The sequence below is a fragment of the Strix uralensis genome, chromosome 23, assembly GCF_047716275.1.
Source record: "Strix uralensis isolate ZFMK-TIS-50842 chromosome 23, bStrUra1, whole genome shotgun sequence".
Lineage (NCBI taxonomy): Eukaryota > Metazoa > Chordata > Aves > Strigiformes > Strigidae > Strix > Strix uralensis.
The window spans coordinates 6881319-6894205 of record NC_133994.1 but is presented as its reverse complement, the minus strand read 5'-3'; the positions used below and the strand labels follow the sequence as shown (position 1 = coordinate 6894205).

At 50.3% G+C, this 12887-nt stretch overlaps 1 protein-coding gene across 3 annotated transcripts in view; it reads right to left on the bottom strand.

Moving 5' to 3' along the window:
• Positions 1-12887, bottom strand: part of KAZN (kazrin, periplakin interacting protein) — a 227778-nt gene that overhangs the window by 81971 nt on the left and 132920 nt on the right. For 2 of the 3 annotated variants that reach the window (XM_074893082.1, XM_074893083.1), the window contains one exon: positions 9139-9316. In XM_074893082.1, coding sequence (XP_074749183.1) covers positions 9139-9316 — 178 coding nt within the window. Of the gene's footprint in view, positions 1-7478; positions 7496-9138; positions 9317-12887 lie in introns of those variants that run through there. The other variant, XM_074893086.1, reaches the window with a different exon arrangement.

Genomic DNA, 12887 nt, shown 5'->3' with positions numbered 1-12887 from the left:
ATTAATCAGCCCTCTTACCCCAAACCGTCAGTTTTGAACCCCTCTCCACCACAAACTGAGATCATGCAGGAAACTGAAGCTCTTTTGTACAATGGAGCTTTAAAACAAGCTCCATTCCCAAGGATGGCAACAATGGTCTTTGCAGATTCAATTATATGATGGAAACGTGGTGGGGAACGCGTCACATCTCCACCTGGACTGGTCCCCCCTCTCCTGCCTCAGTCATCACTTTGGCAGGAAAGAAGCAATGACAAATTTGGGCAAAGCCATTTAACAACTCCAGATACATCACAGGGGATATAAAAGTTCAAGGAATTAACATTAAGAATCTGCACGTGGATAAAGTGACAGGTTTTGCCCAAGCAGATAATGCAATAGTTGACAAACATAAGAGCAAATAACTGAGTATGTTTAAGGCTAGAAAAAACAAGACCAAACACATGCAGATAGAGAGTATTTTGCCATCACAGGACGAGGAATCTGTTTTCTGAATGTGCTGCAGTCACACGAAATCACAAAACTACGTTGTTCAGCTCTGAGGGAGCATCTGATGCCCAACAAGTAACTCCGAGCTGGGCTCTGTTCTTCCTTGCACCCTCAGCGAGGAGTCACTCCAGAGCTGCACTGCAGATGTGCACGGCTCCAAGCGGAAAACCAGACCCCCAAGGTCTTCTCCAGCAGCACCGCTGTGCCCAGACCCCACACAGCAGGCTGCGATGGCTGTGCCAAAAAATGCTGTGCCCTCCTGGCTTTCACATCAGACGGTAGCTGCTATTCAAAATTCAAAATGCAGCTGCATTTGGAGATTTTCTGACTGAAAATCTCAGTATAGTCCACTAAAACCTTTACAGCAGTCCTTTAGGTTTCTTCTAAGATGTTCTTCTTCCCCTCCTGCAACTTAAGAGACCGTCTAGACCATCTAAATCTAGACATCAAAGGTAAGTTCCTCAAATCAATTCACTTTGCTTTCCACCTCTAACACAGCACATCTCCCCGAAAAACAGGCAAACACTTCCCATGCTTGTGCGCTTGCAGCAAATTTTGACCTGCAACAGTATCTTACAGCAATCAGAAATATTCTGGAAAAAAAATACCACTTTACAATGGGAAGGCAAAGACTGCTCAAAACAGCCCAAGTACCAAAAGCAGAATCTTATAAAGAGCTTTTAATGCATCCCAGAAGGGTGTGCAGCACTCTCATGCATACCTTTACAAGACCACAACACCAAACTAAGCATTTTAGGATATTGTGCTACTCAAAAGGAGCAAGGGAAGATGTTACTTAGGGTGATTTAGCCTGCTGCATGAACACTGCACAGACCCAGAGCTGGGCTTCCCATTCAGCCCATTGGCAAAGGCCAACAGTAAGCCCACACTATTTTTCCCAGTTAGTTTCCAGAGGAGGATGACAGACAGTTTGCTTAAAAATAACAGGCTGAAGCAGAAGTGTGCAGGTACGCTGCCAGCCTTCATCTATCATCATCTCTGTGCTTAGACAGCGTGCATGCTCGCGTGCACTCATTATTGGAAAACCCTCCAGTTATAAAACGTAACCAAAGGATTTGGTTGGCGAGTTAACGTACTGGCTAGTGCGGGTCATTACTATCAGAAAGACAGGTCTGCTTCTAAAAATCCCATGTTTTTATAAGAAAAGGCAAATGAAACTAGAGACTTAAGTCTTAGCGAGGCGCTCTGTTACAAACCCCAAACGTTGTCAGCGGCCTCAATCTGCTGGAGCAGAGGCACAAGCTCTGTTTCATCTTCTCTGAAAAAAACCCAACTATCTCTCCACAGCAACATTAGCTCTGCAGGTTTGACTGCTGTTGCAAAAAGGATTCAGAAAAACCTGAAGATAGGCATCAGCACGGCATTGTGCTCACTTGCTCTCTTTACACCCCACATATCATACGTATTCACACCAAATACAACTTTTTTTCCCCCGCAATGCATGCTATTTTCTGCAGAAAGGCAATTTAACTCCCCGGTGAGGGAAGATGCACACTCTCATGAGCGAGGAGGTGATAGAGAGGTTTGGGATTCTCCTCCACATGCCACCCAGCGAAGCAGGACAATAAAGCAGAGATTGCATGGGCGAGGAGCGCATCCCCAGGGATGGCAGCAGCAAAGGCTCTGACACACCAGCTCCCCCTCAGATAACCCTGAAGGTTCAGCTCCCAGATGCAGCCTGTAAAACCTGTGAAATTTTAATTTAGAAGGAGAAATGGCATGAAAAGATACGAGGTAGAATGACTCTGTAAGGACCGAGAAGGGCAAGAAATGGATTTACGGATGCCCTCAGAAGAGATACTCCTTCCAGAAAAAAAGTTTGCAGAAGCAGCAAGAGACATGGGCAATTCTCCAAGACTGGGATGCAGCCCAGCCCTGGACCACATCAGAGCAGAGCATCACTCAGTCCCTTTTGCTTCTTCAACGATAAGGTTGATCCTTTCCAAAACACTGGGTCTCCTGGGTGCCCACAGGAGATCCACGATGTCTTTACAATGGCACCACACCCCCCTTCATCTTTCTGTGGGCATCTTTGCTCCTTTCTCATCATCTAAGTGATCCAAAAGCAAACTCCAGCCATGGTACTGCCTGTGCTTAAAATCTGTGGCTGACCACACATCTGAAAAGCAAAACTCACAGCAAACATGGCCCTGCCCACTGCAGCTCTCGCACCAGGCAGGTGTCAGAAAGCCTAATGACAAAAGCCCATTTCTCATCAGGTGCTCTGTGCTAAAACAGCTCACTGCTGCAGTTCATTTTCTGCACTTCAAAGCAGAGGTCTTTGCAATTTAGCAATTTTCAGACAGACATACCACATCATCAGTCACGGCCAAAAACCAGAAACCTGCCCCAAAAACCACCCACACCGAGTCTAGATGGGAGCCACCAGCCTCATCGCACAGGGCCAGCTCTGTCCCCATCCCGGCAGCTCCTCGCAGGAATCTGGGAAAGGAGGGGATGAACAACTTAGAGAAATAAGCAATTTCGCAGATTATTGAAGCTGGGCAGCCAGAGCTGGGCTGAGGGGCACTGGGGTATCAGGATGTGTCTGGGAGCCACCGCCTCCGGCCAGTGTCACGCTCAATCATAATCAATACCTCTGCAAAGTTGTTCTTACGCAGCGACGCATTGTCCTCCTATAAAGCCTCTGTTATCTCAGGTCCCCCTGGTTCACAGCCTGTCACCATCACTCAACCTCAGCCTCTTGCCCAGGGGGAGGCACCCCCAAACGCTCACCCTCTCACCTCCAATTACCCCCCTTGGCCAGGGGTGCACGAGAAAAACCTCGGGAAGAGCTTTTCCTTCCCTTTGCAACTCCTGCAAACAAACTGACTACGAAAAGGACTTCAGCCAATGCTTTCAAAAGCGGTTATTCAATGTCTCTATTCTGGTGAGACAGCTCAGACCCGCTGCTTCTTTTTCCTTAAAAAAGCTAAACCCATTCCACCTCCTGCTCACACAGTACACACCTCCAAACATCAAAACATGTATTTGTCCAGCTTGAGGTCTAGCTTGTTGCTTCCACCAAATCCATCTCAATACCCAAAAGCATCAGCCATAAAGACTCAAGAAAAATTATATAGCAAGATAAAACAGGAATAGATTGCAGAGCAGCGAGGAGCAACTCCCCAAGCCTTCAGCATCCCATGGGTGAGGACATATCCTGAAAAACAAGGTCTCCGGCCGACAGATTCCCCAGGGTTTCGCACACAGACGTAACCACAGCCTGGCTCCGCACGCCACGCTACGAGCACACCGGTTCTGCAAGCTGCTGCGTCAGTACCAAGAGCTCTTATCTCACGCTTCGCTGTCAACAAGAAATTATGAGAATTGAATTTTAATAAGCTGGAGACTGAAGCTTTGCTACATATTGTGCTAGCACTGAAGTTCAGTGCCTCATTTACAGCGATGTAGTTCGGCCCCGTTTGGTGCAAGGAGAGGAGCAGGGACCACTGAGGAGAAACACTTGCCCTCAAAGGCTGGGCAAGGAGCCCCCCCACCTGCAAAGCCTCTTTTGGCAGCTCAGAGAGTTTCATACTAAGGATGTAGATTTTCAGAGAACACTGAATTTACTAATGTATCTGGAGTAACAAAGAATAAGTAATGGGAGGAAAGGCTGTTGTCCTGGAGGATACCCAGCCCCACCAGTGACTTTTTGAGAGCTCCTGAATCCAACAGGCAGAAATCACCCTTAATCTTGCCTGAGTTTAAGGCCTGTTTATACCTCCCTCTCCCCATCTGCAAGTCTAACACCAAACATCTTCATGGTTACGCTACTAATCAGGGAGTTGGAAAACCAGGATTAAGTCCTCCTTCAACTTCAGAGTTTACTTGAGTAAAGCTTCACTAAAACTCCCCTGGACAGGCCCTAAAGGAATGATAATCTAAATATTATGCTAACCATGCCAGATGAGGCTTTTGAATAGAAGAACTCCAGAAAGGGTATTTTAAATTAACATTTTCAAAGACAAAGGTATAATGAGGACCTGCAGTCAGGTCCTTGCATCTAAAACTACCATGTGAATATTGCTATGCACAAATTTATTTCCCAGTGCATGCAATTGTTTCAGAGCACGAAACTAATTGCTTCCTCACTTCATGAACTATGCAGGACAAAGGTAAAATAGGAAATTATTAGAAAGAGTAATAGTACAGCAAGACCTTGATCGTGTGATAAGTGTGGTACAAAAATGCTCCTGATACACAGCTGCAGTGAGGTATCCAAATTCTTCAGGTTCCTTTACAGTATCAGCTCTCAAGCTCTAAAGAACAAATAACAGGGAAGATTTCTGAAAAGATGAAAATGGTACATTTTCAACAGCTCGAGATGATTACTCACAAAATAGCAACAGCACAGAGCACAGAGGTAACTGATTGCCTCCTGGGCAAAAGTCAAAGTCTTTGCATTGTAGCTATGAAAGCATACAGAGATCAAAGAGAAAAAGAGAAAACTCTATTTTAGGCTGTCATGAGCATGAAGGTCCTCCTGGCCCTTTGGCCTCACCAACTACCAAGACACGACCAAAATCTTTCTTACGCTGCACGTGCCCGAGATCACTGTGCAGCAAGGAGGAGAAATCCCTTATTCCAGGAGCAGGGTGCAGCTCCTGCTCCCTTTCCAGCTGAATTTTGGCAGCATCCATGCAAACACCACCATCCCCACCATCGCAGCCCAGCTCCATGCAACACGAGCTGGGACACAGTGACCACCCTGTGCCACCCACGCCCTGAAGTAGGAAGGGAGATAAGCCAAATGCTGAGCGAGGTATTATTAATAACTCTTAGCTATTGATTGTGCTTTACATCTTCAGGCACTTTACCAACTCTAATTAATTAAGGTGTTCTCCATTTAATGCTGGGAGAAGACTAAAGCAAAAACATGAGGCTAAACAGACCAACCACCTGACTCAGCACGGTAAGTCCTTGCACCCAAACTCTGCATTTCCCTGCAGATACTGCTTTTACTCAAACTACTGAAAATACAGACACAGATTCAGCAAAGACCCTAAGCCAAAAGCCCAGAGGTGCACCCAGCATGAACAGGGCACAGCCAAGCACTAAGACACAACAGCACTTGCTGTCATGCTCTGCCTGCATCCCCCCCATCGTCACCAGCATCCCGCTGCAGCCTGACCCGGACCACAGGGCACGGGCACGCCTTTTGCTTGCAATTAATTTGGCCAATATTAATTCAAAGCCGAATTCAAACACGACGGTGCTGACACGCAGCTCCAGCGATGTTACCGAGAGCTGCCTGTAATTGCTGTGCTAAGTGCCGGGGACACGCAGTATTGATTTCCACCCTGTTCTGCATCCAGGTTTAGACAGAGGCTGCAGCCAAAATACTTCTTCCAGCAAACTCACTGTTTAAAAAGGACTATCAGGACTGAGAGGTTTGAATGATTAACACTCACACTAAGGACTGTAACAATGCACAAGTTTCATTCCTACCTACCTACGCACACCCACCATCCACTTCTGCTCTCCCTCTTTGCTGAATTCTTCCAGTTTTGTTTTAAATTGTGTAAAACAGGCCCTTGAAGCATACTTCGCCACTGGAAAAATAGTGCATTACAGCGGGGAAGTCTCAGTGTGCACAAAAGGGGCAGAGTTACTACCTTGAGCTGTCTTAAGCTGCACCATAACTATACAAATAACGCATCTCATGAACTCAGTATTAATTACTGACTGAGCATAGCACGGAGGCACACATTCACCTCCTTTCACACGGCTTGGGACTGACACGGAGCGCCTGTCCGCAACGATGAGGTCACCAAGCTCCTTCCCGTGACACGCAAAGGGACCTGCCGATTCCGCCACGCACGTCAGGACCAAAGCGGATCCCCACCGTGCACCCATCGGCCACCCGAGCACCGCCAGCACACCCCACATCCGCGCTCACAGGTAAGCAGCTGCCCACCCAATTCACCAGCCTCCTGCCTGCCTTTAACGTCTTTGCGTAAATCAAACAGCTTGGCAACCCTCCTACTTAGAAGACACACGACAGCAGAGCTATTCAGAGATACTTGTTTTCACCCCATCCTTCTGAACGTCGTCTCAGAATCCTCGAGGAAAAGCATAAGGCTCACTACAGATATCTTGGGCCTACCTAAACAAACAAGAGTGATGTAAGAGAGCATTTATGGCAGTATATAAACAATAGTATCAAACTTAGGGAGGAAACCCAAAATGGAGAGTGAATCTAACCAGTGGGGTTTGCAGAGACCAAGTACCTGCCCCTTCTCCTCACTCCCCCTTTCCTCAATAAGCACGATGAATGCAATGCTCTTCAGATGCAATTTTACACTTAACTGATTGGCTTCTGTTATACCACCACTGGTACATGGCTGGATATATCACATTTTAAGTAACAGCCTCTTAAACTCATGGGGAAGGGAAAAAAAACAACGCATCTGAGCTACAAGGCCATGGAGTCACACCTCGTTAGGGAAGCGTCCTCTTTCCTAGAATGCTGAGGCAAATTTGCCACCTTAAGGAGCAGGAAGATGCACTGACCCCTCCAGCAACTTCACCAGCCACCGAAGGTACCGGTCTCACACCCAGCCAAAGGTGGGACCACTCTTTGCCTCCGGTCACAGGGACCCCACAACTCCAAAGCACATGTAATTGTAGTTAATAACCAGAAACATGCACGCTCTGGGGGAACGGAGCGCATTTCTTTGGCACCATTACAGCGTACTGACTGTTTTCCAGCATGCCAACAGTAAAGGAACCCAAAGAGGGGTTTTTCCCTCACTCAACAGATTAGAAAGCCTCCAAGGAAAACAAAAAGAAACCCAGACCCTTGGAAAGCCACACACCCATCCCTCCGGGGTGTGCTGCGGGAATAAAGGCACTGCCCCTCTGCAAAAATACACGTGTCTCTCCCAAAGTCTCCTGGAGAGGAAACGAAACAAAACGCAGAGCACGCCCGCAGAAACGGCGTGTGCACGAGCAGCCAAAGGATTTACCTGCTGTTCTAGCGGGAAGGCTGCATTTCCACACCCAGGCTGATGCCCTCTATGGCGTGTCACCAGCTGCATTCCTGATCCCCCCGCTCCGGCGGGGGAGGATGAAGGCATCCTCCTTCTGCCCTTTCAGCAGATTTTTCTAAAAGAAAGCGCCTCGGTAGCCTGGATATGGCAGGGTCTGGGTCAGATTATACCAACCGGCACCTATGCAGATCAGTTCTGAAAATACCTGACCGCACACGTAACTTTACTCCCCGCAGCTACCAGGAAGCTCTGCCGGGTCCAGCTCCTGCCACACAGCAAACCCACCTGATGAGGGATTAACTTTGTGTAACAAGTGGAACTCACACACCACGCCCCCGCTACCGAAACAGTAAAATACAAGTTAGATGGAACAAATCCACAAATTAATCCTTCTAAATAAATTTGCATTAATGCCACGAACAACAAAACAGAGGCGGTGCAAGAGCAGCCTGCCGGGAGCAGCGATACTCACCGAGAGCTACACCACCCTTAAAAAACTACAGCTTAACCAAAACGCAACTGTTAAGTAATGCCTAACCACCATACCAAGAGATACTCTCGGTAAATAAGTAACAAGTAAATAACAGCTACTGACATTTTTATCAGGCAGGTGTAAATTCAGTTATCGGGGAAGGGGAGGGCTTGCACTATTTTTGCTCTGACACCAAGGCTGCTCCAGGGTGAACTGTCGTGCAAGCCTTCAATTATTTGGTAAATATATATATATTTGCATTTAAATGTTTCTAAAGTAACAGCGATGGCAGCACCCCTTTGATGAGCAGGGATCAGTGGATTTCAGCCAGGTGAGCACCAGAGCCCTGCAGAAACAATTCGGACCCTGTCTGTTAACCTTCACGCAGAGCCAAGAACACAAATCACTTCCCACTCCCCCTGCACCCCGTTTTCCACCCTCGGCCTCCGCCGCTCCAGCTCTGAGGCCCTGCTGACAACTTCTTCGGGGTGCAAGGGTGAAGGGAGGGGGATGTACGCACCACATAGGGGCTGTGCAAGCCTTTTACTCCAGACTTAACTGAAGGCGTGCCGTGGGTATGGGGGGGTGGTGGTGGTGGTGTTGGCTCCCCGCATGGTACCGGGCTCCCCCACTCGCCCCCCCCCCGGGGTCAGCGGTTCGCCCCGGGCCCGCGGGGGAGCGGCGGGGCCGGAGCGCCCGGATCGCGGCTGTAACATGGCTGCTTCCCTACGAATTACGAAACCGGTTATGGGAGCCGGGGTACCGGGGCGAGCGGGGTGGGGGACGGGCGAGTTAAGCAACGTGCTGGGGATTGGGGTGGGAGGGGTTGGGGGGGGGGGGGGGGGGAATCCCTGCTTGGGCTGGGGGTGCTGGAGCCGGAAGAGATCAAAGAAGAAGTAGCAGCAGGGAATTAGGGAGCAGCTGAAAAATCAAAAGGGGGAACCCGCAACCGGCGGGTGGAGCCGGGTCCCGACGGGACGCACCCCCCCCCTCCTTTTCACCTCCCCGCAAAACGCAAATAAACAAAGAATGACAAATAATAATGAATGGGGGCGGTTTCCAGGCGGCGCCCGCGGAAAGACACCGCACACCCCCCACCCCCCCCATACACACACACTCCCCGGCGGGGCGGGGGGGGGGGGGGGTCGCGGCGGTGGCACCCACCTTGCGCGCTGTGGGGGCCGTGCTCCATGGCCGGGTCGCTGCCCAGCTCGGCCAGGCGCCGGCCGGTGGCGGCCAGCTCGGCGCGCAGCGCCGTCACCTCCTGGCCCGCCGCCTGCAGCGCCCCGTCGATGCGCAGCGCCAGCTGCTTGTTGTCGTCCATCATGTGGAGGATTTTGGCCTGGGGGAGGGAGGAAGAGGAGGAGAGAGGTGAGAGAGAGGGAGCGGCGTGCGCCGCCGCGGGGGGGGGGGGGGGGGGGGGGGAAGAGGGGGCGGGCAGGGGGATGTGCCGGGCTTGGGGGGGGGGGGGAGGGGGAGGGAGTAAGGGGCTGCCTGAGGGGGAGGGGGCGGTGCGAGGGGCGGTGCGAGGGGAGGGGGATCTGCGAGCGGCGTGCGAAGGGGAGGGGGCGGTACCGGGGGGGACAGTGCAAACGGGGGGTGACCTGTGCGATGGGGGTGCAAAGGGGGAGTGTGTGCAAAGGGGGGGTGCAAAGGGGAGGGGGGCTGTGCGAGGGGCTGTGCCCAGGGGAGGGGGGGTCTGTGCAAAGGCGGGGAGCAGAGGGGGCTATGCAAGTCGGGAGCAAAGGGGAGGGGGCTGTGTGAGTGGGGGCTGCAAAGCGGAGGGACCTGTGCAAGGGGGAACGGTTGTGCAGGAGGGGGTGTTTGCCCCCTACCTGTTGCCCCCCCCCCCCCCCGGCAGCCCGGGCAGGGCTGCGCTGGAGGCGAGCAGGGCTCGGCCGAGGGCATTCACGGTGTTACGCGGGTGCTCAGCGTCTGCTGCGGAGGCCGGTCCCTCCTGTGAGGGGTGGGCAGGGCTAGGGGAGGACGAGGGGACACAGCCCTACCCCTGCAGAGCTGCCTTTATAGCAAGCCCCCCCCCTCTGGGAAGTTTGGTGCTGCTGCTGCGCGGGTGCGGTGGGTGCTGCAGTGCCCGAAGCTGGCCGCCGGGTGCTGAGAATACCACTAATTAACTGCCTTTCTGCTAATTGGGCTCAGGTTCACCCCGGTGCGTGGCCATACCCAAAAGCTGCCTGCAGCAGGTGGAGGTCAAACAGGCTCCAAAAATTCCCACTAGAAGGATTTGGGCTCCAAAAATTCCTCCTGGAAGGATTTGGCAGGGGAGGGGGGAGCAACCTGTACACTGTCACCGCTGTAGCAGCGGTTAACGTGAAGGTCCTTACGCTGGCGGTTCATGTGGCATAACCCAGGGTGAAAAATCGAGAATTATTTGGTATCATCGCTGGCGACTGCTAGAGGGAGCGCTGATGTTTCCCTGTGCCTTATCAATGCTTCGGAGGGATCCACTTGTGTGCTTGCCAGGGCCTGGGCTGCAGCACGCCTGCGGAGCTGCCATCCTCACCGACGCAGCCGTGCACGCAGGTCTCATCCCCGCCAAAATGAAATGATGCTGCTCTGGAAACCACGTCCTGCGCCTCCCCAAACCATCCCTGCTTCCGAAAGCTGCGGGCAGCAGCGCGGCTTGGTTCTGACCTGAGCCATGTGTGTCTTTAAAAGTTCACAAATGGGGTTTAGGATCTGGGGGGAAGCCCCCACGGCAGTGGGGTGGGAGCCTGGGGGGGCCTGCAGAAACGTGGGTGGGTGCGGGAAGCGCAGCGGGGAGCCAGGGCCGGTGAGGAAGAGGAAAGACAGAGAAAATCACAACCCTTAAGGAAGGAGGGAGAAACAGTCCTGCCTGTGTCTGTACGATTTGCTAAACCCACCGATATTTGCCTAAATTCAGGCTTTTGGCTGAACAAATTCAGAATTTAGAGCATTTCCTTGAACTTCAGGATGCTCCTTCTGCATCAGTGCTGGCATTGCAGAGACCTTAACCAAAATGCAGTTAAAATGATAAGGAAGGGCTTCCCTTCTCAGAGAGCTGCAAAGATGACTCTGGGAGAGGCTCGACATGAGATAAAGCAGCAGCACGTCACTGTCCCACGCAGTGACAGTCCCCGGGGAGTGCTGGGATGTGGCTCTGCAGAAGCAGAGGGGTTTGGCATGTGGTGTCCCCAGGCAGCTTTTAGGAACAGAAATCAGGTAAATTCGTCATGTCAGTCTGCTGAAAAATAGCACTAAGATCAGCCTGGGTCCCCCCAAAGCCTCAGACCTGATCTGGATCGTGTGTACAGCCAGCTCTCCAAGACTGAAAAGAAACGAGTCCTTGTCAAGTGGCATCTAGACCTTGTAATCTGTAAAAGGATTTTGTAAAACAAAGAAAATCTAGTATTCAGATAAACGATACAGTGGCTTTTTCAAGGGAAGGTTATTTTTGACTGAGAGTTTCCAGCAGCGTCTGCAACCCAACCGTTAGCGCTGGGCCAGCGCACTTGGAATATCAGTGGAAAGGTCTGTTTTCCTTAATGAATTCCCAAAGGGCAGACAAATAACTCGCAAGGAGAATAAATGTGATTTTTGAAATTCTTTCTTCATCACCTATGCAGCCATCCCTGAATGAGATAAAGTTCTTTAAGTATATATAGAAACTGAATTCTAATCAAGATAAATGCCCGGTTTCATGCCTAATTTGCATGAGTATTTGCTGCAAACTGTGCTTGCAAATGAGAGAATTATGTATGTAACCAGATAACCTGAATGTGCAATTGGCAGTACCATATATGCAAAACTTAGTCATTGCTCTTGAATAAAACGTAAGCTTCAGCAGAAAGGAACTCAGCTTTAAAGTGCAGGCACATTATTTTTATCATAAAAAATCAGGTTAAAACTGATTTGAGCCTTCCAAGAACACATTCGGCTGCTGAAGCAAAGTCCAAATTATGCTTCTTACTCAATCTAACCTTAATAATAGACTAGTTGAGTTGCTGTACTGGCAGCGCTGGAATCTTTTTAATTTACTGATGCAAGAGAATTTCTACATTAGTGCGTGTGCTATTTGAAAAAATATGTTTCTTAAAGTTGGCTGTGGACTCATCCGTAAATTAATAACCTTGCTTTAAAAAATCTTCCTTATTACTTTAAGTCCTTTTGAGATTCCCCTGAAGATATCTTGAAAGATTTTCTTCCCTTCCCTATATCTCCTCCCATCCTTACTAGGGAACAGCTGGGTCCATTTAAAATTGATTTCAATCTCTCAAAGCAGGATTTGATTTCTCCAAGCTTCCGCCTGGAAAGTGCACAATGTTGCAGCCATCCTGAGGTATCAGCTGGCAGAGCTCGAGCCCGGCAGAAAACAAGCGGGGCAGGCACGAGCATGGGGCAGCAGAGGTACTTGCAGCGTGAGGGTGCTGGGGTTTGCTGGCCGCCTGCAATTCAAGCGGTGCGATGTACCCCGTGGCGCTGGCTCTCCGTCCCACACCCCGTTGTCGCACGTGCACACCCTGACACGTTCCCAACCCCGAATCTGCCTGCGCTCTCAGCCTGCTTCGGAGATACGGGTAACCCACAAAGCCACAGAGAGGTCCTGGTCATTGCTCCGGCAACAAAACTGCTTTCAGGAAAGAAGGACTAAAAATATTGCCAGGGTGTGCATTCAAAGTGCGATGCCTGAGGATTGGTTTTGGATTGTGCTGATTCCCATTCCCATTTTTGCTGAAATCCTCAAAATTGGGATGAAACGAAGCATTAGGAATAAAGAACTGGGCCTCGTTCCCTTCCTTCTGTTAGTTTTGCATTAACAAAAAATTAAATTAAGAGCTAATTAAATCGACAAAATTAGAAACATATTATTTCCCAAAATTGCTTTGCTTTTTTTTTTTTTTTAATTCCAGCTTTCACCAGGCGCTTGACAGCTA